Source organism: Falco cherrug, chromosome 5 (assembly GCF_023634085.1).
Source record: "Falco cherrug isolate bFalChe1 chromosome 5, bFalChe1.pri, whole genome shotgun sequence".
NCBI classification, from domain to species: Eukaryota; Metazoa; Chordata; class Aves; order Falconiformes; family Falconidae; genus Falco; species Falco cherrug.
This window is the reverse complement of record NC_073701.1, coordinates 80,243,240-80,267,835: the sequence shown is the minus strand read 5'-3', so window position 1 is coordinate 80,267,835 and position 24,596 is coordinate 80,243,240. Positions and strand designations below refer to the sequence as shown.

General features: G+C 40.9%; 1 protein-coding gene across 4 annotated transcripts in view; it reads right to left on the bottom strand.

Moving 5' to 3' along the window:
- The window catches only part of MET (MET proto-oncogene, receptor tyrosine kinase), a 90,894-nt gene that overhangs the window by 26,469 nt on the left and 39,829 nt on the right, over positions 1–24,596 (bottom strand). For all 4 annotated transcript variants that reach the window (XM_055711781.1, XM_055711780.1, XM_055711782.1 and 1 more), the window contains 7 exons: positions 17,070–17,204; positions 15,497–15,670; positions 9,876–10,036; positions 8,594–8,696; positions 8,241–8,377; positions 5,632–5,796; positions 4,658–4,757 (listed from right to left, as the gene is read on the bottom strand). In XM_055711781.1, coding sequence (XP_055567756.1) covers positions 4,658–4,757; positions 5,632–5,796; positions 8,241–8,377; positions 8,594–8,696; positions 9,876–10,036; positions 15,497–15,670; positions 17,070–17,204 — 975 coding nt within the window. The remainder of the gene's footprint in view (positions 1–4,657; positions 4,758–5,631; positions 5,797–8,240; positions 8,378–8,593; positions 8,697–9,875; positions 10,037–15,496; positions 15,671–17,069; positions 17,205–24,596) is intronic.

Below are 24,596 nucleotides of genomic sequence, written 5' to 3'. Positions count from 1 at the left end.
CCTGGGCTTGGGATGGTCAATGTACCTGCTAGCACCACATCCGCAGAACCCTGCTGATTTCACAATGATCTAGACCTTTTCCCTGACACCATCTGCTGCACTCTTTCCCTGGCAGAAGACGTGCCTGAGATGCAGATTTGGCACAGAAACAAGAGCCAATGGTTCCCCTTCATAAGGGAAACTCTTTGCTGGGCTTCTGTGGCAGCCTTATGCCACAGAGTCAACACAGATAAAGGATCCAACCCTGAGTGTCTTCGGATAGGTAGTCAGGAATACCTTCAATAATCATATGCTTACCATCCACAGTTCCCAGGATTATCATTATTGAATAAACCTAAGGTATTCTAAGGTGAATTCTAGGTATTTTGATGAGTATTATGAGTATGGATTGTTCATGGACTTGTAAACATTGAAGGAACTGTAGGATATTTTAAAGTTCTCCTGTAATACAGCAGGAAATGGCATCTAGCAGGGAGCAATTAAGAAATGCTAAAGACCATTCAAGAGACTCAAGAAGTGATAATTAAAAGTCTGTGGAAAGAGATGATCGTGCATAGCTACAGGGTCTGTTGTTGAAGGTCATGCATTAAAAGGTGCTTCTCCCTAATTTTGCAACCTTGCATATTTTGGCACATTCACAATTAGAAGAGATTACGCAGTGGGAATATATATCTCCACATGAGTTATTGGATGGAATATTAAAAATGCTACAGCAAAGGATCTCCAAATGACCACTTGTTCACTACTGGGGAATCAATGCAAAGTACAGGCTTTCAAAGAGAAAATACTGGCCTCAAGTGCTTCAGAAGCAGAACCATGACTAGCACGACTTATGGCAGAGGCTAGAAGACACTTATTTTGTAATCAAGCTCCTGATCACACACCATTCCAAATTGTGTGAATCTTTTTTACAGGCACAATGCAAAGTGAAAGGAAGGAATGAGCTTCTTCCCTCCTTGTGCGTGTCAACAGGAACTGGATGTGTGAGCAGAAGTGAGAGGGTTTGTGTATCCTCATGCATTATCTAGAGCTGTCAGGAATTTATTCAGCACTGCCTAAATTCCTATTTTTTGTTCCTAGTCAGAACAAATGGTCAAAAGAACTCATGAGATAGAAATTAAAAAGAAACACATTGCAAGTGTTGAAACATATGGTTCAATAGCTCTAAAACATTTTTTCACTTGTTGAAATACCAAATTTGAAGAAGGCAAAATGTATTATTTTTACAGTGTTAACATAGTATGTAATATAAACACAACTAGTGTGAACAGAGTACTGAATGACTTTAAGGAAATTTAAATAAATATGAAATGAAAATGACAAAGTTGAAGCAAGGAATTTTTGCCTTATAGAATAAAACGTTTCAGAAATACTGAACTTCAAACATAAAAGCTGAAAAGCTCAACTTAAATTTTTCTTCTACAGGGCACTGGCATATTGCCCCCAAAACTTTTCAGTCCCAGAGAAAGTGCATTTCTTACAGGGAGCTGTTCCACAAAAACTCTTACCAGTTGTACCACTCATCCCTTTCATCAGGATGGAAAGAAACAGGCAAAGAAGAGCAGACATCCCAGGGCACATCTGCTGGCTCTGCTCCCTGAGGCTTTGGGATGCAGAGCATCCCTGACAACTCCTGCTGCTTACAAAAGCGACCCTCCACTCACACTGCAACTCCACCAGGGCTCTAGGCCACCGTTAAGCCTGATGGAGTGAATTAAGGGTCTGAGGAAAGACAGCTGACAGGAAAAGGTGAGACCTTCTTTTAAACTGGGCACCACCAGTTTTAGGCAAATGGGAGAGGGTATGTGAGGTGGTTGAAAGAATGAGCAGAGCTCTAGGAAACACCACTTATCAGGAGAATTCAGAGTGGTTTGGTTTAACTGGAAAAGAGAAAGGTTGAATCATAATGTACTGCAAATATATAAAATTAGCAGGAGAGACTGGTAATCTGTTGTTTGTGTCCACTGAGGGTTAAAGAAGAAGATAGCTAATTAGCAGCTAGGATTTGTCGGTTAATTATTAGGAAGAAATCTTTCCAAACCACTAGGTAAGCAGGTAAAGCAGCTCTTTCCAAAGCTTGTTTAAGCAAGGTTGTGAAATTTCTTTCACAAGGAGCTTTAATAACACCCTAGACAAATATCTGTCAGGCAGTGGTCTGCATACATTTGTCCTGCCGTAGGGAAGTGGGCCAGGCTAGGTCTTTGTGGTCCCTCCCAGCTGTACTTTCCTTTGATGCTTTGGGATGTGTTTCAGTGCTGGCTTTGGTTTTCTCAAGAGCCAGAGTTTCTGAATGCTGACAAAAGCAGCTTCTTGGAGGAGGCTAGTGAGAGAAATCTGAAAAGAAAAAGGGCTTAAGTAACAACAACAACAAGACTCAGCTCTCCTCTAAGAAGCAAGATAGATAACCTCAGCTACAGGGCTTCTTGATCATTTTGGTTTGTATTCTCCTGTTTGTCTGGGTTTAGTCTATTCAGGACCACAAACTGTTTTCTCCTTTATAATGGGATAGCTGGTCATTGCAGTGCTCTGGAACCCTGCTGGAAATAGTTCCTCATCGTAGTTTATTTTTGTAAGGACCGAATGAAATTTTTGCCGTATCACTTATGCATAGGGCCCAGCATCTCCACCACAGGACGGGGCAGGCTGCAGCCTTAGGCATCCTCTCCCAGCAATTTCCTCAGTTACACAGTGCAGTCTTGTTTTGCCACTTATAAATCTTCTCCTTCTCCCTGAGAACTAATATCCTTCCTTGAGAAATAAGCTTGAGGTAAAGACTAATGGCAGAACAAATGGCAAGCAGAGATGGGCTGCCACAGAGACAGGGAAAGCCACCGAGTGCCAGAAGCCTTCAATTATAATAGAGCAAAATATATTGCTTGGGCAGTGTCAAAGTATAAAACACTCCAGATTATAATCTGTTTGAGGTTATATTCCACACTTTGTGTGGGGACAATGAACTTGTGTACAGCTGCTTTTACACTGGGGCAGATTCCTAAGAGATCAGCAGTGGTAGGGGACAGATACCTTTATGGAAAAGGAGGGTCAAACCTGCCTCTTCTTGTGTGTTGGCAAATGTAATGCACACTGCAAGGTATAAGAAAAAAAAGGGAGACAATTCTGATTGTCTGTGTCCATGCCCTTTTTTCAAAAGCAGGTTAAATGCAGGGTGGCAGCAAACCACTGCTCAAAGGAAAGGCTGCTCCCCAATATCTGGGGGAGAGAGTAAACTCTACAGTGTTCGTTGCCTGGAGTTGCCAGTCACTTCTGGAGAGTGGATTTAGTTCTTTAAAACTTCAGATCCTTTCAAATCTATTCAAATTCTGACGAAGTCCCAAATATTTGACAAGCGAGGTCTGAGGAGAAGCAGTATCGCATATTTTCACAGGGGAGCTGAGAAAGCAAGTGAATGATCTTTACTTCTCGTATCCACACAAAGCAAAATCTAAAGAGCTGATTTCTTTACTCAAAACCTAATAAATTTTCAGTTTGGTTGATTTCACCGAAATGTTTTGCTTTCTGACTCATGGGTAAAGTGTCTTTTTGATAACATTGAACACTGTTTCATTGCAGGGGCACTGATTTTCAGATTAAAATCTGAACCCATTAATTTACAAGCCACGATTACATCCAGCTGAAATTCAGGTCCTAACACTCATAATATTATACAAATTAGGATCATGAAGAATATTATGACCTTGAAGCTATAAAAGACTGCAAATTTGCACACATACTGTTTAAAATGCTTTGAGCAAACCTAGATCTAATACTTGAAATTCAATACAGGAAATAGTGTATGATGATCATTAGAAATAAGCTGAGAATATGAACAGTAACGTAGCATGTCATAAAGAGTGTAGGTCAATTTAACTTCAGTTAGGCTAAATAGACCTTACAGGATAAGAAAACGTTGGAAGTGCAAGACAAATGTGCAGGCAAAAGCTGGCAGGAAACAGTTCCAGTACAACTAGCCAATAAATGTCATCTTTGCCTTATAAAAATTAAAGAACATCACATGGTCATATCTGAGTACCATGTTTAGATTTAGATATGTGTATTATCAACTCAGGTCACAAAAGAAGGCTCAGATCCCTGACTGACCTGTTCGTGCACAGGTACCCAACTGTAAATGTCCAAACCTCTCTTAAAACTTAGTTGCTGAACTTTGATAAATTAGGAAAGATTGGCCCCAACAGGTAATTTGGCAATCAGAAATTCTTCAGAAAAATAATTTTGATTTTACATGTTTTTCCTCTTTCTTTGATGTCTGTTCTATTTTCCAGTTATATCCAGTCACCATTTGAATATACTTCCTAGCTATCACAGTAGCACTCGCTATGTAATCTATACCTGTACGGCATTGTTCTCTGTTTATTCACTGAATTTGCATTGTTAAACTACAATATAAAAATCTTGTTAGCAGACACTGTAAAAGCCTTAGTTCTTTGGAAGAGGTTTCTTAGAAACTGTTGATCTACCCCCAGCTTAATTTCGCATTTGTTGTTGAGTTTTGCCTGCGCAGTGGAAACAGTCTGTACGGAAAACACCAAAATGTCAGTGGAAGCCATGGAAGTTTCAAGGTATTTTGACTGAAAATTCTGTGCCATTCACCACATGAAGATGACAAGGTAACAGATTGTCTTCTCCAAGATTGACTCACCACAGAGAAGTTCATTCCCAGTTTAGGTACAGTAATCACCATCTGAGGAAAGCACACTGAGTTCAAGTTGATTCCCTGAGCTGTGATTGTACTTCCACCACTAGGAAAAAGAAAAAAAAAAAAGAGAAAAAAAACAGAAGATGGGTCGGATAATGATACATCTGCTACGATAATCTTAATTACAAATTATATTTTAGAGTAAATGACAACATAAAACCAGAATTAGAGATATACAGGGTGAATGCAAATACACAGCTGAGCAGTGAGCTTATTTTTCTGAGAAACAAATTTTACGCTTGCTGTAGCAACTAATCAAATACAAGAAAAGAAAAATAAATTTTAAAATTGTGGTATGCCAGAATATAAACCAAATGTGTACATTTTAAAGGAGGGTGTATACTTGTACTTAGCATTTGCCAACTTACTTAACTTATTGGTTTCAGTGGTGCTGAAAAAGGTGTCTTTTTTACTGCTGACATTTTTTTGGCAAAGGCAGGTGGCTTGGATTAGAGCTACTGAGACCATAAATATATCACTTAAAAACACACACATAATACCATACATATATATTCATAATATTTATGTAGCACTGGATTTAGACTATTTTAAAATCCATTTGCTCTCCTGAGTACCTCTGACTTGTCACATTAAATGATTTTCCTCACTAATCAGTTTAATGCCCAGATGCAGTATAGGAGACGCACTTTGCTGTACAGTAGGTATCTCAGCAGGACATCACAGGTATGCTCAGCTGCAGCTGGGAGTTACATCACATAAAGAAAAGAGGCGCCCTTCCCCCTTCTCCTTCACCTCTGAAAGGAAATGATCTGCCCTTTGCAGCTGCACCATAATAGAAGCAATTGGCATGGCAGATAGAGATAAAAATGCAATTTCTTTTGATAGATTGCTGCGCAGCATAGCCATTCTTCTTTCATTCATTACTTTTCTTATTTCTGTAAGAAACTTTTACTCACCCAAGGAAAGATTTGGCTGGATGAATTTTTAAAACAACCGGGTCTTCCCTGTATGTGAAATGACCGCCTGCATCTCGAATAGCTTCGTCGATTCCTACCCTCACACGATATTCCTGGGGAATTTGTTGTGCCGGTGTGTAGCACTCCACAGTGCTTGCTGATACGCTGGAAGGACAGAAAAGGGCCTGCTTGTCAGCATTATAAAACATGTACTCAGTTTAAAACACTGTCCTTTAGTAAGCCCCAACCTCGCATAAGCTTGTAAAAAAATGCTGTAGATTCCCCCAACGGATTATCATATTGCAACAAAGCAGCATAGCATGAGGTACAGACAGAACACCCCTGCTTAGGCTCAAGATTCATCTTAATTTGGTTGACCTGCACCCTTCCTGCTGGAAGAGTGTTTCACCAGTGCCGGCAGCAGTTACATCAGCCCCTGCACCCTGCAAAGGCAGCTTCCAGTCTGGAAAACAATATTCCAAGTTTAAGGAGAAAGACTTGCTCTGCTGCAATCAAGGGGTAACATCTTTCTCTTCCAAATCCACAAAATTTACTGTGTTAGAAACCTCAAGAAAAGGTACTGGTGGGGGATGTACCGAGATGTCCATGATGTCCTGCCCTGCAGGCATACTGACTCCAGGTGCTGCTGAGGGGCAGGCAGAAGGCAAGGAGAAGGGAAGAGAAGGTGAAAATTCAGGAAGAGCTGTATGAATTCAGTACAGCAGCAGTCTCTGGGATATTCACCTTTCCCTTGTTCTCTCATGCTTGGCCCTGGAAGTCCTCCTCCTCCTCATGCTGTGAGTGGACAGCGGAGGGGTGAAGGATCCTGAAGCACATGAAGTGTGACTACAGTGAGCAGGGCCCATCAGAGGTAAGGTTAACAACTGACTGGAGAAGCAAATGAATTCTACCAACTGGTTTCAGTGATTTGGGCACAAACACATCCAGGAGCCCTCCAAGTGAGGCCATTCTCAAAGGATGTGAGAGATTGTCTCCAAATTAGACAAAAGGGGCATTTACTGACACTTCAGAAGCTTTTCAAGGAGGTGGGATTCACCGTGTGCTCTAGGGATTAGTAATTTGTTCATGTATATGTATCTGGAAGCTTTTTACCATTTTTTAAAGGCAAAAAATAAACCCTTGATGTAGCCCTCAGAACTGGGGAAAGCTTCCCGTTTAGGTAGGGAGATACCTGCACCAAGAAACTCGCTAAGATCTGTGTAGAAGTCTCCAGACAACTTGGGTGGTGAGAAAGAAGAGTGCTGGGGATGCTTCCTGTATAAGTCCCAACTATGGTTCGACACCTAGAGGTCTACCTGACCAAAGCAAATGTTTGCCTCTGAGCTGGCTGTCATCTCATGCCCACAGTACATGTCTCAAATGGATCAGATGAATCATTCCCAAAAGGTTTATTTATTTGTCCATTAGTTGACCAGCTGAGATGATGGCATCAACAAATGCCACCCTAAACTATTAAGTAGCCAGAAGTGGACAGAAGTCCTGAAGATCTTGATAGTGATTAAATATCAGACTTGAATACCTAAATCCTTTTCTTGATTTAGTCAGCCTTAGCTGATATGATCAAGAGCATATAATAAATCATTTAGCAGCAAAGAATAAAACTTAGCTTTCCCGACTTTGAGTCTGACATTAACAAATAGGCTATTGCTTCTCCATGTTTTCTGCAAGTGGGACGTTTCGCCATTACAACTTTCCATAATGACTAGGAGAGACTCAAAATGTAGAGGAATTGCTGGACATGCTATTCCTGGAACACAGTGGGCCACATTCTGCCCTCGGCCACAGAGGTGACAATTCTGGAGCCACGCTGCGGTACCGGAAGACAGGACCATGCAGGATTTGCACCATGGTAGAATGGCTGCCAAATGCAGAACACTTGTCTGCCCATAGCAGAGAACCTGTGCTGGGTATTTAATGATTTATATTCAGCTGGGACCGAAGGCGTTTCCACACAGGGCATGTCAAAGATTCTTGACTGAGCTCCTAGTGGACCCAATACAGAGCCACAAGAAATTCCGGCTTACTCCTCAAAACCATTTTGTATATACCAGGAATAGTCTCAAACTGACGCTGGTTCTGGTTTGGAGGCTGTTTGCTGGTAGCAGCACAGAAATAGCTGCTCCTTTGCATGGGATACAAATTCCCACACTGGTCAGGTTTCCCCCAAACAAACCTGTAGCAAATAGTAACCTGCACCCGCTGGACACTCACTGGGAGCTGCTGCATGAACAGCAGCTCTTGCCAATACAAGAGAGGGGGCTGAGTGTGCGGGAGTCAGGCTGACAAAATGATGGGAAATGGGCAGCTTCTAGTCCATTAGAAGCCGATTTGCTACTTCTCTATGCAACCTTTTAATGAGGTTAATGAAGGCATTACAGAATAAATAAAGTCTACTAGGGAACTGTCATCGCTTCTAGAAACCTTTCAGACATCCTAAACTCAGGATGCAGTCCAGAACTGAATGTGTATTGCAGTTTTAATTCTCCAATATGTATCACAAGGAGAGGAGAGCGATGCACATTTGCGTGTATTTTTTTACTCCAAGCCATTTCAGTATTAAAGGCATCACTTTTTAGTAAGTACATTACCTTTTCAAGGTGCACGGTTTCTCACCAACAAAAATCCTTCTGGATTTTCCACTGTTTAGGTATTTTCCAGCTATAGTTAGCAATGTTCCTCCAGATTTGGGGCCATAGGTGGGAGATATACTTGTTATTACAGGATTCTGTAGTGGGGTAAAAGTAAGAACAGTAGACTGATAAATTATCTTCAAAATGTGAAGAGGAAGAATCTTAGAACATTTATTAGCATTTCCATGTAGTAGTAATAATAAAGCAAACAGGAATATAGAATTACTATACTGGGTTAGACTCATGACGAGTCTCCTTCCAGTTATTACTGAAGCTAATTTTGACAACAAAGTTTTAATCATAGTGCTTACCACGTATGAAAATGTACTGAATAGTGTTTTGCCATGTCCAACAGAAACACTACTGGATATATTGGAACTTGAATTTTTTGCAGCAGGAACTGTGCATTCCAGCCTTTGGAAAACAAGGAAAAAGATGGGATTACATTTTTTTTCTGACTTGATTTTTTGTATTAAAATATAATCACTTCAAACTCATAACAATGGAGGATCCATACTAAACAAATCAATCTATATGCGGTAGAGACAATTCAGAAATAACAGCTAAAAGAACTGTGGTCATCTTCTATAATACTAAATACAAACACTGTGGTGTTTATACTTGGTCAGAGAAAATAATTTTAGTATATCAAATACGTTTCAGAAAAAAAGAAGCATGCTAGAGAAAACAAATACCTCCCATTCAATGGCTGAGTTGCTTTTTGGAATTTTCCTTTAGTGCCAAATTTGGGCAGACAACAAAATTAGAAAAAAATGCATTATATACACAAATTTGTTGTATAAATTTAAGTACTACCAAGAATGAAACTTGAACTTTTGAGGCGGCATGTGTATTATATTAGATTTACACAGTCTCATATATGAGCTAGTCTCCTTAAATCATTAAGACTGTTTGGAATAGCAGCGAGAGGAGTGCTCAATACTTCTGGAGGGTGACCTTTTTTTGCTGCTGTATCTATGCATAGGGAAGCTGTGCCATTATTTGCACATTGCGAAGTAGATGATAGTCATATGCTTTGAACTGAGAGAAGATATTCATTGAACTTCCTATTTCTTCAAGACAACAACTGGAATAACCTCCATCTTAAACTTAAGCTATTATCCCACTCTCCCACATACTTATTTCTGAGAAGGAGGAGGAGAGCTGCAGCTGAGGGTCATAAGTCTCTGGATGACGAAATACCTGCATCTTCTCACGCTTCTCTCCAGCAGCTTCACAGATCGGGAAGATGGAGCTGACATAACAGCCCAGCCGGATCCTGGCCAAAGGAACCTGCCCCCTTTTCAAACCTTTGAATAGCTTTGTTCTCACCAGCTCCCACAGATGTTGAACAGCATTTCACAGACAAACCAGAAAAAGCTGCTGCACGAGCTATTGGCATGAACTAGATTTATTTGATCTCCATTTCCAACACTTTTTTCTTGGGGGGCTTACCAAACCAAGGGACTGTTTGCTGTTTGAAATTTCAGAATCGGAGATGACGCTTATAAACTGAATGCTTATATCGTAAAAAAATCCATACCACAAAAAGAACATCTGCATGAAAGGAAATTAGCATTTTAGGTTTCTTACTTGTTTTTGTTGCTGGATTTTGCTTCCAGAGTACAGATATGCCCTCCGATATGGACTACTGTATTTTTTAATTCAAATCTATTATTTCTGCTGAATCCAAAGTCCCATCCACACAGTGTCAGTTTTGTCCCACCTTCTAAGGGAGCACTGCTTGGGAGAATCTGTTAAAAAAATATTGTGTTAGTTAAATCAGGTTTTCTTGAACTTCAAATGGAGTTAAAGAATGTGCAAAGGAATAATTTTAGAAAAGCATTCCTTCTGGTAGACTGTGTCCTACCATTCATCTTAATTGTTCTTCATCTTTCATTTGTCACATTATGAGCTTTCTCTGACAGTAGCAATAAATAACAAAACCTATACTAGAAAGCTTTGAAGGATAGTGTTTAGGGGCACTGAACAAGCTGTGCATTGTAACAACCTTTTAAATCCTACTGTTCTTGTCTTTCACATCTTATTTCTGGCATGTTAAACATACAATGTACTTATTTTGTTAGAAGCTGAATGCTGAACACAAAAGAGTCCCAAAAATGACCATTTTTTGTCAGCTTGATGAAAGTCAGGTTCAGAGTGAAGTAGCTTCAAAGACACCATAATCCAGTATCGCGTTGGCTGTGATAAAGTTAACGTGACTTCTGCTATTCTTTCCTTAAATCTTTTACATTTGGTCACCTCTAATTCCAAGTTAAAAATAAACTATCCCTCAGAAACACAGAGACAATCTACAAAGGAAATGCTTTTTTCTGTATATTGTAAATTGTCCTGTAAAATATAACAATGGTGGGAAAAATGTAGGAACACTATAGAAGTCTTACAAAACTCAGTAAAAGTACTGGTCAGTAATGCCAGTTTAAAAAAAAATATCAAAAAGACATTGGTTCAGGGTTTATGGGGATTTTTAACAATACTGCATAATTTTGAAAACATACCAGTACCACTGGACAAACAACAGAGATTGAAAGACTAAATTTATACTTGTGGTCATAGTGCCTAAATGTCTTGGACTTAATGCTTTAGTGATAGTAATTTTGCCCCGAAAATGCAATACAGCTGTGCCTTTCAAAGGACCGGACTTAATTTTCAAGCTGAAAGGAAAGTGTTTGAGAGATACTTGGCTATTATTTCATCTGGAAATCCAATAAGACAGCACATTTCTTTTCAACTCTCTTGTAGCTACACTTCAAGACTCTCACAAATGAACTATTGTAGACAGAAAGGAGGCTGAAGCATACTTCAAAAGAATTATACCCTATATTCTATATGGGGAAATTTACTGCCCCCATTAGAAACCAGACAAAAAGTCTGATCTAAAATGCACTGAAGCCAGTAGGAATCTTTCCTATTTTAATGAGCTTTGAATCAGCTCTCAATGAGCAAAGAAGAGGGAACCTATGCAGGAACAGTACTTTTGCACAAATCCCATAAAAAAGAAGTGCTGCTCACACAACCCCCATGGCACACAACACTGCAGCTAAGAGTGTGGAGCAGTACTGTACCCCATTGAGTCTGTGCTATTCCCAATTTAACTTTTCCTTATTTCTTTGGGGTTTTTCTTCAAAATCTGGATTGCCTTCAGATCCTAGTTTTCCACTCTACTTAGTATTTCAGCATACTATCTATTTTTGGAGTAACAAAACCCTAGCAGAAACTGAAATTACTCTGTGGGGGTACAGGATGTCTCAATGTTTTGTACAATAATGCACTGACATGTGGCATTTGAAGAGTATGAAATGCAATCCGTAAGTTAGCAAAATACGTGTGTTAAAATCAGGCTTCATAAAGTCACAGAATTAAAATCGAAGGCACTTAACTGGTTTTGAGTGATCTTATCTGCCAAAAGAGACTTGTGATAGAGCCTGTATGCCTTGAGGGAGAGTAAAAATATTTACCACATTCTGCCAGCAAATTTAGGAGGCAAGACCTCTAAGCAGATAGCAAAAAATAAACCAAATCTTAAACTTTTGTATTTAGGTTCTGCAGAAATTCCCCCAAAGTGTTTTTATTCATGTCTTTATTTTTGTTCCGTTTGTCCTGCATGATGAAACCTCTGAAAGTCAAATGTGGTTTCCCAGACTTGCTCTTGGGAGAGTTGACAGGAATGAACAGTGGACCTCCTGGACTTTGAACTCGGGTACAGGAACACATCTTCCATGTGCTTACATCACACAGGTAGTAACAGAAAGTAAGCAAACCTCAAATCAGTTATAAATGCTATGAAATTCAGTATTCAGAAGGTTTCTATAGCAAGGAAACTCCACTGATGATAGGGAGCAAGTCTGGCTGCAAGGCCTGCCATTCTGCTTGTCCCTGCTGGTCTCTGGATTCAGGTTAAGGGAGAGAAAGTTAAATTTTCTTTTTGGAAAAATTTAAAGCATTAATCTAAAGCCTTTAATGGCATTAGCCATTATGCTAATATCCACTCACATACTTTATAAATTGTTGGAAGAAAGTTATCTATTTATTAAAGTTTCAACGGCCCATTCATTTTAATTAAGAGGCAAGAACATGTACAGGCCACGTGCGATTACCAGCAAAACCTCCAACCCAAACAGGCAGCAGAAGGCCTGATGTTCTTGATACGCCTGAGACAAAAGCCAGCTACAATGACTCACTTTAAAAACAACAACAAACCATCTCAGTTTTTTAACCACAACAAAGAATCAAAAGGGAGACCAATTTATTTCTTCTTTTACGCCGTTCACCTTTCAGCGTGACCTGAACGCCGCATGCAGATGCCTGCAATTTGTTCCAGCACCAAGTAATCTCCGAGGAGACTCCCCCCTTCCCGAGTTCCCCAGCTTTCCTCCACACCGCTTGTCCAGGCTGACAAAACACGCCTCACTGTTGGCAGAGGCGGTGGACGGGAGCTGGGTATGGGGCAGAGGTGCAGGGTAGGAGCTGGGCTGTGGTGGGGATGTGTCCCCGTGCCAGCCCTGCTGCGCTGCCTGGAGCAAGGAGGGTACCTGGGCAGAGTGGGAGCTCTGTGCTGGGCTGGGGTGCGGGGCTGCTCCCCGCCATCCCTGGCTCCAAGGAAAAGTGCTCAAAGCAGGGCAGAGACGCAAAGGATCTGCAGGACTCCACAGGAAAATGCTGGGTTTCTTCGCTGCCATCCCTCCTGAGAGGAAGAGATCTTTTTATATTTTTTTTTCCCTCCATTGCACAGCACTCTTCGTAATAACCCAGGAAAAATCTGCTGAAGTCTTAGCTAGCTCAAGTCCACTGGACCAGACCCTCAGAGAAGCTCCCTGTTCCCCTCAGGTTAAAGCAGTTGTATGACATATCTCAAGCAATATGTCCCTCTGAAAGCTGGAAAATATTAGAGGGGGATTCAGACTGAATTTCAGATACTATGCAAAGCAGGTCATCCTCTGTTTGTTAGGAAAAAAACAAGCTTGTTTCTCATATTTTATGTATATGGGTTTAAAGACAGATCAGAAGATGATGAAGAATCTGTTTTATATTTTTTTCAGTAATCATGTTAAATGTCATGGTCCAGTAGAGCATGAAATCTGTCTTAACAGCTAGCAATCCAAAGGGATTTAAGTACTCAGCTGCTTTTTTTTCCTTACAAGCCTTCTAGAAGCAACCTCTACCAACTTGGGCATGCTGTAATTTGAGATTGACTTGTAAGATACATCACTGCCACAGATCCATATTCATTACAGGGTAGACTGGGCTTCTGCTTAGCAGGCAGGGCTAAGCCACATGGGGAAGGGGAGCACCTGGCCAGCCCCACGCCTGCTCCCACCACCCCGTGTCCAAGGTGTGTTCCCCTGGAAAAGCCCTCCCAGTGACTCCATAGGGACTGAAGAGGCAGCCTTGGGGACACACCTCTTGATATAAACATCTCTGCAAGGGCTCCAGGCGCTTCATTCTTAAAACTGCTGAGTGCACACACTCATAATTAAAATTAAAGAGGGCTATATGAGCTCAGCACCTCTGAAAATCAGAAAGCAAGCAGTTCAGAGCCTTAGAAATCTTTCTGGAGGCACAGCAATATGCAGCCACCACTGGAAAGTTTTGCCAAGAAAAAAACATTAAGGGATGCTACTTGTGCTTGAGCTATAGGAAAGACAAAACAACCTGTGCAGGATAGATAAGTAGCTTGGGCCTGCAGAGGCATATAAAAATGTATCAGGATTAATTCTCAGTGTATCCCTTTGACTTGGCGATTTGTAGTCTCATACAAACTCAGGCCGAAAAGGACTATTGGATCATCTAATACAGTCTTTTTGAAATAAATGTGTTCTCGTATAAAGGGAAAGTAAACTGTTCACATTCTGCATTAGCAATTTTTTTTACATCCCCTTCGCCCGAAGGTAAACAGCAATAGAAGGCAAGGCAAACACACACACAGACACACAGAAACAGACACAAACATACGCCCTTTCCATCCATTTTGGGTTTGATTCTTATCATGCTTCATTGTTTTTTCATTTAATTTTGCCTGTCTTAGTCCTAAATATTGTATCTGAAAGGTGAACACAGAAAAAAACCACATTGTAAACATATGTTTCTAGATTATTAGCAGCTTTGCCTGTCTACTCTTTAAAAAGTTGTCATAATCATCTGCCTGGTTGAAAGAAATACATCATTTATTTAAGAAAACCTTTTTTTCCCTCTTACTCTCAGAGAGTTTAGCATGTCAAGTTTTCATCTCCATTTATAAGCTGTATGCCCATAAAGGAAAATGTATTTTTAACTACACGGTGTAGTTTAAATGCACTAACGAAAGTAAATGGGTATAAGTGCTGCCAGAAAGTTTTATGCTTGTCCTTCCCTCAAGTTTTCTAGTCCGTTAACTGCCCTATAAACCTCTGTCTTCACAGCTATGTCACACTTCACACCGGATGATTCGGTTACACGTACAGCCGGCCAGTACGAATCCTGCATTAACCATAGCTAAATTAAAACAGGAACGCGCCGCTGTGGCTCTCTGCTTGTCCGTGTGGTTTTGCTCTTGCAGACCCTGGATGGGCTTTGCCTGGCTGGCAGCAGCCTCCGGCTGTCTCCCTTCCCAGGGAGGGGTGCAGCTACAGGCTCACCCCCCTCGGTGGCGAGTGCACCCATGGGAACAAGGAACCAGGGAGGGATGTTAGGAAAAAACATCTCGCCCAGGGTGGTGTTTGAGGGACTCTTCCCAACAGGGAGAAATAACACTTGTTTCTCCAGCACTGGGGACGGATGAGGAGCGGGGGCCGGAGACCTCCTGTGTTGGGTCAGGCTGTGGCAGCTGTGGGTGGGCAGTGCTTTCCCCCACCTCCTCCCCTTGAGAGGTTCTGAGAGAAAGGCTGCTCCTTTCCGTGACTGTCCTTCCCTGTCAGACCCCTGCCAGGCTGGCTCAGACCCATGTTTGCCCACCACGAGTGCTTTGCAGGGCTGAGGCTCTCCGTGGCAAGTCAGGATGACCAGACAGACCTGTCCACCGTGAGCACCTGAGCCCACGGCATTCGGGGAGAGTACGTGCGTCCAGCCAGAGGCTTCATGGACACCGAGGCCGGGGGGAGTCAAGGAGAGCAGACACGTCATTTATCATAATTGCATAAAACATAAACAGAAGATGCCTGCAGAGTACAGGCCACATTCTTCCCCTAGAGATAAATACAAGAAATCCCCTGTTTTACCTCATAAACCCTAGGCAAGCAGGTCTCCTGGGTCCAGGTGCCGCCGGGGCACTCGGCAGACCGGAGGCACTGCTGGCTGCACCAGCCGCACTGCATGAAGGCAGGCGCCAGCAGGCACTGGCTGCAGGACCTGAAGTGATGGCAGCCTGGCCCCTTCAGCGGGATCTTCGTTATCTGTCGATGGAAAGACATGATGCACAAATCCTTTAATGCATACACAAAGCAGCAAGGAGAGTCTCTATTTATGCAACGTGCTGTGGTGCTGCTCAGATTTCACATGTGCAAGCCACGGTTCGACTTCTCTTTAGCTCAGTAATTACAGGATCTTATAAGTAATTTAACTGACATGATTTTAAATTCACTTGGGAGAAACCCTAAAGGCATCTTAATGTTATATACAGTTACTACCAGCATCTGGTGTTTACAGCAAGATAGCAGTTCTTGCTGATGGAAAAAGAAAACAGCAGTGTGCTCCTCCCTATTCTGCACTAGTTCTTGGAAAAAACAGTGTATCTCTGTGTCTTAGTTCATACATTTGTAAGAACAGGCATGATGGCTGTTCCAACTTTGGCAAGGTTGTGTTACTACCTGTGACACACAGCACACAACTGCTCATGTACTTGTTTTTTAACGCCTATCATCAAAACCCCTATACTATACCTAAAATAGGAATTAAAATGTGTATTGTTTAAAATACCAGGATAGTTATGATAATAGTCACTCTAAATATGTAAGAATTCTTTTTAGTCAAAATATTAAAATGAGTATATGATTACATTACTATATAAGTACATCATACTTCTTTACACTTCAGTACCTTCTTTAAACTTATTTTGGACATTTTCTTGAAGATAACTCTTATAAATATCTCATAATTCCTAGTAAATGATTAATTACCAACTTTACTAATGGTTGATGTATTAATGTAAATTCTTATAGATCTCAAGGGGTCAAATTATTGCTAACTATTATGGTTTAAGATCATCTGTAATATTATCTGCTGATCTTTTAAACCTATTCTACGATGCATATCTACTTATGACAACAGCATATTTATAACAGCTCTTCATCTCTTATTAACTCTTCGTAGACTACATGCTAAAGTAATTTTTAAACTTTACTACGAACACTGAGTCTCAATTTTAAACACACCTATGTAACTCTTGCACACACTCCCCTCCTTAAAAAGTTATAATGTTATGACACAAACCAACAAAAGCCAGGAAACTGTGAGCACTATTCTTTTCTTAAGCCATTGTGTGTTTTTTCTGTGCAAGCATTTGAATTAAGGACAGGGTTTCAGCCTCAAAATTTGCATTTCCTGGCTTTTGTTGTTTTATATCACAGCTCTTACATAATTTAAACATTTCTCAATACGAGGCTGTCAGTCTGTTTAGTAGGGGGGGGAAAATTCTTGGAGGAAACCTGTCCCTCCAATGTTCCCAAGGGAATGGCAAGGCTGGGAGGATGCGAAGCATAAAGCAGTGGTGTGAACAGTTGCTCTTACTGGAAGTTGCTGCTCTGAAGGCAGGTTTAGACAGTGCACAGAAGGATTAGATTATGAACCACTCACCTTTTTCCCAGTGACTACCAGGGTATAGCCATCATCTGCTAATGAATCCTCGACAACAACTTGGGGAGAGACGGGATAGGAGTCTAGCTGAAAGCTGACATGTGGAGCTGTGGGTTCTGAACGAGAAACCACTATCTAAGAAAGAAAGAAATTGGGAAAAATCAGCAGGCAGTGTGTGACACAAATGCATGCTGCTCAGTGGTCTCACATTCCTACCACTTCTCTGCTTGCATTAATTACTTTGCATTACATTGCATAATATTTTGCATAATGTTCCATCATGATCTGATTAAAGCACTATAAAATCTACTTTATTTAACACGGCAAAATCATGGCTGTTGGAGGATCCTCAAAATACACCGTATTTATTAAAATATGAAGGAGTCACTGAATGTTTTGTAGTCCTTTAATTTCAGGTATTTGTAAATCAACTGTAAAAAATGAAGATTTGTCATTTAGTCAGACCTGTACTTTTAAGAAAGAAGAACTTTATCTATGTCTATTTAAAAGAATCTTAAAACTCCAGGCCTTCAAAAGTCAAAGATATTTCCGTTTATTCTCACTTTGGTCCTTCAGTTTGGAAAGTAAATGTTAACCTGTGTCAGCAGTATCTGGTTTTGATGCACGTGGGCCCATTAGAGCGCAAACCCATGGCAGGCGCAGGTCATCGCTGCGAGCAGTGCTACAGAGCCACAAGTACATGGAGCTCAGTTCCCAGAACTGGTGAGGTGGCTATTGCTGCAGACAAGCTCCTTGCAAGACATTACTGGGCACCTTGAGGTCTGGTTCCTGATGACTTCTGCGGGAGCCAGGTGTCCAGGACAGAGCACCCAAAGCATCTCTTAAACGACAGGGAGAGCTGGAGGATGCTTTGGAAGATGCTCTAAAACAGGAGCCTAATTTAATTGTCCTGGAGCCCCTTTGCAAGAGCTCTCTCTCTCTCTCTCTCTCTTTCACTTGATTTCAGGAGATCTTAGGGAGATTAGTCACACCAGTATGAAATTCCCCCACTAGTCATCTCTCTGCATCTTGAGTTACTGAAATACTTCTGAGAATTTGGGCCTATTCCTGCAAACACACGCTTAACTTTACTACTGTAACTTTGTTGACTTTAATGGGATGAGTCATGGCTGTTAAGCAGAGGCATAAAGCATCTGCAGATTGGGGTGGATATTTGATAGCAAGATTTTATAGGCTTGGGCATGCAATCCAGAAGGATGTGCACCCAAATGTGATAGCATCAGGGAAGAAAGGCAGAGGATTGTTTACATGAGGGAAGATCATGTTCATGTTTCAAAAGCTGCATCACGTGTAGTTTACTTAAGGAATTTAGATAATCAACATTTGCTAGAAGTTGCGATTCAATGGGTTTCATTATGTAAAAAGATTGAAGGCATTCTGGAAATAACTTGTATGTCAAATGTTTAATTTTTCACTATAATGAAGCTTTTCTTCTGACTCCAAAGGCAGCATCAGAACAGCTAGGACATTGACTTACACGATTTCACTGGCTTTTTGCACTGCCAAGGTCTTTCAGCAAGATGGCTGACTCCAAAACCAGACTTAAGAGATGCTGTAATTACAGTTGATGTTTTGTTGTAATTCAAGACTTAAATAAAATATATGAGCGGTTAATTCATGGCGGTAAAGTGCTCTACATCCCAGAGGTATTTACAGTTTGGGGTACAAGAGGCTTTTTTCTTTTTTTTTTTCTAAAATGAAACTGGTTTTGTTAAAGACTTTGCTATGGGTTTGTGTCACAGTACAGAAAGTGCAGCTTTTAGAAATCAATAAGGCCTGATAGTTTTCAGTGACACAGAAGTATGGTTTCTGACTCAGTGTATTAGGGCATGAGGCTCTGTTTTTATATTCAGGGCAATGAAAAATAGAATGGACTGCAAAGCTGCATGAAAAAGCTTGATTAATGTTGGCATTATGGGGAGAGGTAACACCACAGCTGCAAATACCTTTTTAGTTGATCATTAGCCGTGTCTCATCTCGAATACCCACTGCTATAAAATGCTAAGAATTCTTTTCTATCATTAATCCAGGCTTCCTCTTATTGCCAAGCATTCTTTCGGATTGAGCCACAGTGTTAACCCCTTAAACACATCTGCGTTGCAACTTCAGAGCAATACATGAAAATTTGGAAGCCATTTCTACAATCTTGGAAAAATTTATCCAGTCCTTTGAACACTGACTGACCTTTATTTTACTGAGGCTGATGGTCAAATCACCTGCTCAAAGGCCAAGTGAATAGACTTTGACCTCATGACATGCAGGGAGCTCAGATTACAATTCCTAACTCATTTGGGACTATGCAATAAAAGTCTGGAGTTTGCTTAGAACTTATCTACCAGCCTACAGTGCTGTTGTAACAGATACTAGATGCAAAAATGTTCTTCTTGGTCTATATAACTGCGGTTTTTGCATGCATCAGCCCAGTCCTTGAAATTCTATCTTACCCTTATCCAACATAATCCTGAATAAGAAAGCAATTTGAAGACAGCTTCTACAGCAGGCAGAAGAGGCTACTTAGGACTCCAGCATCGTTCTCAGAAACCTCTGATTTTTATTGCTTGGGACTGGGCTGGTATGCATACAGTGTGGCTTTAATCTACCATGGATACGCCACCATACAGGGGCTACTTCTACCATGGAAATCATTCAGTACTACAGAAGAATTTGTCTTTACAAAGACTATGAAGTGCTGGTTTGGTTTGGGGTTTTTCTAGGGGTGTGTGGGTATGGGTGGTTTTTTTTTGGGGGGGTTACATTTTAATAATTAATGTAATAACCAAGCATGTCGCCAGAGCATAAGAGAAATGAAAGTATATCTATGTGCCTGCACTCAAGCAGCTAGGAGAGGGGGAAGGTCTTACACAGATAAATAATTAATTCAAAGAAAACAAACAGACATTACTAGTATATAGTCAGTCCTTGCAATAGTGAGAAGTCACCAGAGGTGTTCTACAAGATGTCTGTGCTGGGATCCATACTGTTCAACATACCCATAAATGAGCTGGAAAACTGGTTGAGCAGTCCAGTGACAAAGTTTTCTGATGATCTGAAGGTATTCAAGGTGATAAGAATGAGGACAGATTATGAAGGATGGCAGAACAACTTTACAAAACAGCATGTCAAGGCAATAAAATGGCAGATGAAATACAACAAAGAAGATGAATTTAAAGTGGTATATGATAGATAGTTCCATGAAAACATAATTTCACTGCTCAGCAGCAGTAAAAAAAAAAAAGCCCAAGCCCCTAAACAAATAAAAACTTAGGAATTATTAGAAAAATAATAGAGAACAAATCAGAAAATATCCTGATGTCATATAAATTCATGGCTTGCCTGAACCTTCAGTTCTCTGTGCAGTTCTGGCTGCCTCATGACAAAAAGAGTATGTTAAAATAGGAGAAGGTTCGGAGAAGGGTAACAAAGATGATCAGAAGGCTGTAATGAACGATGACTGAGTAGGGTAGGTGTGGATATGCTATGAAAAGGGCATAGAGAATCATGAGTGGGTAGAGACTGACCATTTACTTTCTTCTAATCAAACTACTAAACACCACCAAAAGACAAAAGTGAGAGTCAGGTTCAAAGCAAACAAAGAGTAAGACTTTCTAGCCATATGTGATGACCTATGGGACTCCTTGCTGAAGGATGTGACTGCAAGAGGAATACACATTCAAAGGGAAATTCCACATGTACATGGAAAGAGCTAAATAGAGAAAACCCAGTAGCTCAGGAAATCCCCAGAATGGAAAATAGCTGGAGGCCTGAAGCAGAAAGTGTAATGTATGTTGCCTGATCCACTTGTCACCACTGCTGGAGACAGAGCACTGAATTAGATGGACCCTTCGTTTAAACCCATATGGCTCTTCTGATGTTCTTACAAATAACTCTTCTGAGAATCATATTCATTGTCAGTAACTGCAACCCCAGACATCCTTTGCAAAGCAAACACAGTATTTATGTCCCTCTATTTAAGAGAAAAACAAACAAGTATGTGGTCTTTCAGCATAGCTCAAAGTACCTCCACAAAGATAACAGCCAACAGTTAATTAATGAATATATTAATTTATATATCCTTTATACTGGAAGTCAGTGATCACTTAGGCCCATGAACATTAAAATAATTCATTTAAATATTCTTTCACTGCCATTCATTTATGCATAATACGGGAAATTAAGACTGTAATAACTGGAGTTGAAAAACAGCATGCAACAGCTTCTTTTAAAAATCATTTTGATGCTCAGTTCTGCTAGTCAGCAGGATTGAATTACAAATGTTACTGTCTACATGTTGAAATACCTTCTGCAAAAATGAGAGGCCTTCTAAAAGCAATCCCATCTAAGTATCATATTGTTATTTTTTTCCTAGATGTCTGGCAGGTGTACACCATTACCCAGCAGAGATAGGCTCAGGGTTAACTTTATTGTGTAACGCCTCAAATGCCCTGGGATATGCAGCATAGCCTTGCAAAGGGCACATATGTATCTTTCTAAATGCTGTATATCATCCTAATCCATGGAGAGTATAATGGATCTCCTCTGAGGATCTCCTCTGAAGAGTGTAAGCTTTTCTACTCAAACTGAATATTAAAACATGTGTGCTCTCAAAACAGTTATTTGGCACCAGGTGTTAATTTTGATGATATGGATTTTGCATTATGCAATATTTGATTTTTCTTTTTTCTCGGAGAATCAAGATACATTCTCTACCACAGAAAGAACTGCTATTATAAAACTGATAAAAGTTGAGCTATAGATACGAAGATATTACTTACCAAGAGTTTGCCACAGTTTTCTGTTCATTTAAAAACGATAAAGTGGGAAGGATTGCAACTATTCACATACCTACAAATGCATGTGTGCACAGTTTGCATTTAGCCTTAAATAGGTCAGACTGCCAGTCCAGGTGAATTGCTGGACCACAGAGGCAAGACAGCAGTGGGCACTGAGGAGGACATCCATTGCAATGACTCCACGGGCACGTCATCACTTTTTCCTCCTTCAGGCTCTGTAAGGTTTAAGGTCCATGCTCATGTATTTCTTGACCTCCTCACACTTGCTTCCAACACGGTTTCCCACTTGCACTGGTGGGTTTTGTTATGACTACACTCGTCCAGTGGGACAGGAATTAGATTAGAAGAAGTCTTTTGAAGGTGGAAATGGCTCCCAGTATACTATGGGTATTTGAATGGATTTGAATGACCACGCTGAACGATGATTCTGTACAGAGCAAAGTACAGAGCAAAGAGCTCCGTAGCTCTTCGCGTCAACTCATTTTGCTGATCGGCTCAATGGCTCTGAGCCTCAGTTCCTGGAGAGGCGAGGCCTTACCACTTTGCTGTTTGCAGGAGGAGAGCAATGCTGAAGGCTTGGCTCTCTTCTTGCTGAATTCTGGGACACATTTTTCCAAGCCTTGACTGCAGTTACAAATAAAAAGCAGATGTGATTATTTTTGTCTATACTAATTTCTGTAGCATGCATTATGTTCCCTGGCATGTAATCTATGAAAGCAACTATGACACATGTTATTTTCTCTCTTTTCAGGGAAATGAGATGTGTGTTAAAGTTTGGTGGTGGTGTTTGTTTTTAATCATAAGTGTTCCTGGGAAATGAGTGTGACTATCAAGTGTTTGGTCTACTTGCATGTGAAAGCCAACAGATTCATACTCAGGGTGTGAAAATTTACCAAACCATTGACCTGTGAAAGCCCCGTCCCTATTCCTTATCAGACAGAATCAGGGGTACCAAATGAAAAGATAAGGCAGCAGGTTAAAGAAACCCCACAGGAAGCTCTTCATCATTCAAAGTGGAATGAAATTATGGAAGTCGTTCTCACCATGGAGGTACCATGAAGGACAAAACAACAAATAATTTCAAAATACAATAAGCAAAACTGATGGAAAAGAAGTCCATAAAGGGCTATTAAATGCCAGATATGGTGCAATTTCCAGCTCAGGGAACCTCTGAGCCACAGAGTGCCAGAAGCAGGAGAGTACTTGGAGAGGTATCACTGTGTGCTTTTACCTGCCTCATACTTCTCCCTTACCCATCTTAGCCTCTGTCAGAGATAGGAAGCTCTGCTCCTTGAACCCTTATTCTAACCCCATACATCTTTCTCAGCGAAAAATCTGGTTAAAAATACTGGGATATAATGGGTCCCTAGAATAAGGTTTATTATTATTTTGTATTGTTATGTGTCTAACAAGTGCAGAGAGGCCCTGAGGAGGATGACGTGGCCTGTTGCGTGACATGCTTTACTCCAATGAGACCCATCTGTGCCATCATGCTTTGGTTCACGTGTCCTAAGCCATTTTCATTCCAGAACCTGTTCAGACATGACAGTGCATGACCATGTTTCGCTAATGCTTGACTTCTCAGCTAGAGCTGGCTCATATCCATCTAGACTGGACAGGACCGCAGCCAGCACGTGGCTGACTGCATCTCAGGCAGTAGGTATGCCCATAGAAGGACCCTGTCCTTTACCTCCAGAAGCAACAGATGGATGTCCTACTGGCCTGTGCAGATGAGAGGGCACATGGGGGAGCTCCTCACTCCACATGCAGCCAGTGCTGCCCCACTGTGCTCTGGCAGAGTCAGAAGGATGAGACGGCCCTGCTGCCAAAACTGGATCTAAAGAGAGTGGTTGCCCACAGCAGCTGTAAAATGTACACTGAAAACTTCTTTATCCCTTCCTCCTCAAGGTTACCAACAAACAGTGCATTTGCTTGGCCTTTACCTCGGTGAGGCCAGTGTAGGGAGCGCATGCAGTATTCCACTTCCAAACATAGCATTATACTGAAAACCAGCCTCTGCATATATCAAGGGCATCACACTCTTGTTCACTGTCAAGGCCAAACCAAATGTGAGCTTTTCAGAATAAATCTTGTAAAACTTTCTCATATCCCACTCTCCCCAGAGCTATCAGAAAGATTTCCCCTTCCTGAAGAACTTTGCTCTTCATCACTCAAAAGTCACTCTCTGAAATAATACCAAGCTCCAGGCAGGAAAAAACCCCCACATATCACCTTGGAACTGAGCAAAAATAGAAGATATTTTATCTCAATGTATTATGGTTGGCTTTTTTTGACAAACTCTAATTTCCAAAAATATTGCCTGGTAATGGAAGTGTCTTTTGCAGTTCTGAGTCTTATTCTCAGCATAGCTTCTTTGGCTTGAGTAGAGTAAGGCTGCTTTACACCAGCTGAAAATCTGATTCTTCAGCTATAGCAGTGTGACTGGGTGCTGTTTTCTAATCAAATAACCACTGTGAAATACCTGATTCACTTTGCACCCAACAGCTGTACTTTCAGTCTGTGTTCCCAGTCACACTCTGAAAACAAGCACAATAAGAAAGGCCGAAACAGCTGCAACTTCTCAACAGAAAAAAAAAAAAGGGGGAAAAAAGCTTGTTGTCAGGCTCCAGCTTAGGAAGGAAGTAAAACCATTTTTCTTTTCCGTCTCATGCATGTCAGCTGTCTTAGAAAAATTATTACTGCTCTGTTTTGTAAC